The 1081-nt window shown below is 36.3% G+C and overlaps 1 protein-coding gene across 1 annotated transcript in view; it reads right to left on the bottom strand.

The window, feature by feature from the left end:
• LOC108572110 overlaps positions 1–688 on the bottom strand; it is a 27457-nt gene extending 26769 nt beyond the window's left edge. The window contains exon 1 of the mRNA XM_017934339.1: positions 568–688. Within this exon, the coding sequence (XP_017789828.1) occupies positions 568–688 (121 nt within the window). The remainder of the gene's footprint in view (positions 1–567) is intronic.
• Positions 689–1081: the final 393 nt, after the last annotated feature.

Here is a 1081-nt window from a genome sequence, read left to right on the forward strand (position 1 = left end):
CAACGAATAGTTCCAGATTATTCTTAATTTAAGACGATGTAACATTTGCCGCACCCTTCCTTCGATACCCACGCTGTGCCAATACGTTTGTTCACGATCGCGCGCGGATGAGAGTCAACGCTCCCGTGGTTGAGCGCGGGCTCTACGCGCGCTCTGGTTGGCCAGTGTTTTTCGTTAATAATTCAAAAACGAAGCTTCAACCAACATTTTGGTAAAGGATAAAGTTGTTCAGAGTCACCCCAGCAACCCCCCATTTCCGGCTGTTACGCTCTTTACTGGACACCCTGTATAGTTGTAATACTTATTTGAAATGGTCACAAAAGGAACTTTTGCGTACAGTTTATTTATAAATTGGAACAATTACTTGAATGCTGATCTGATTCTTAAAAATTTTAACAAAAATGATCAATATATTTAATATGTGTGTATGATACTAAATTCTCTTGTGATAACTTCTACAACATTAAATTTGTTTTTATTTTACTGCAGCATACATGTATGTACATTAACATTAAATACTTATTAAAAATTTATAGACTCCGTAAGATAAATATAAAACAACTTTACCTGCAAAACTAGTAGTAAGCTTCTTTCCTACTGCATATTGTTCACAAAGAACGTCAAACTCGTTCTTTACTTTCTTATATATCCTCCAATCCTCTTGCATTATATTCAATAAATACCTCATCTGTGCAATTGTACATAAGTGTTAATGTGAACATAGACACCACGAGCATGGCAAACGTACCTTTTTATAATTGTAAAAAAAATTGATATACTTAGAGAGACACATTAGACTAATGATGAGGGGTGCAAAACTTTCTAAAAACGATTCGACGTCACCATCGGTCATAGCAGTTACCATTCCGCCAGTCTATAAAGCCAATGGTGCAGCTTTAAAACAGATTATACTTCAGCAAATGTTTCATATAAAAAAAAGGTTTAATATAAGTACAAGTATGTTAAATCACAGACGACGTACAGGATGAACCTAACATCTTATGGGACTTTTTGTTCATGACTTTGGGGCCGAGAAGACCCTTACCACTTTCCTGTCGCTACCAATGTTACCGATTCAGCG

Source organism: Habropoda laboriosa, unplaced genomic scaffold, assembly GCF_001263275.1.
Source record: "Habropoda laboriosa isolate 0110345459 unplaced genomic scaffold, ASM126327v1 scaffold16, whole genome shotgun sequence".
NCBI lineage: Eukaryota > Metazoa > Arthropoda > Insecta > Hymenoptera > Apidae > Habropoda > Habropoda laboriosa.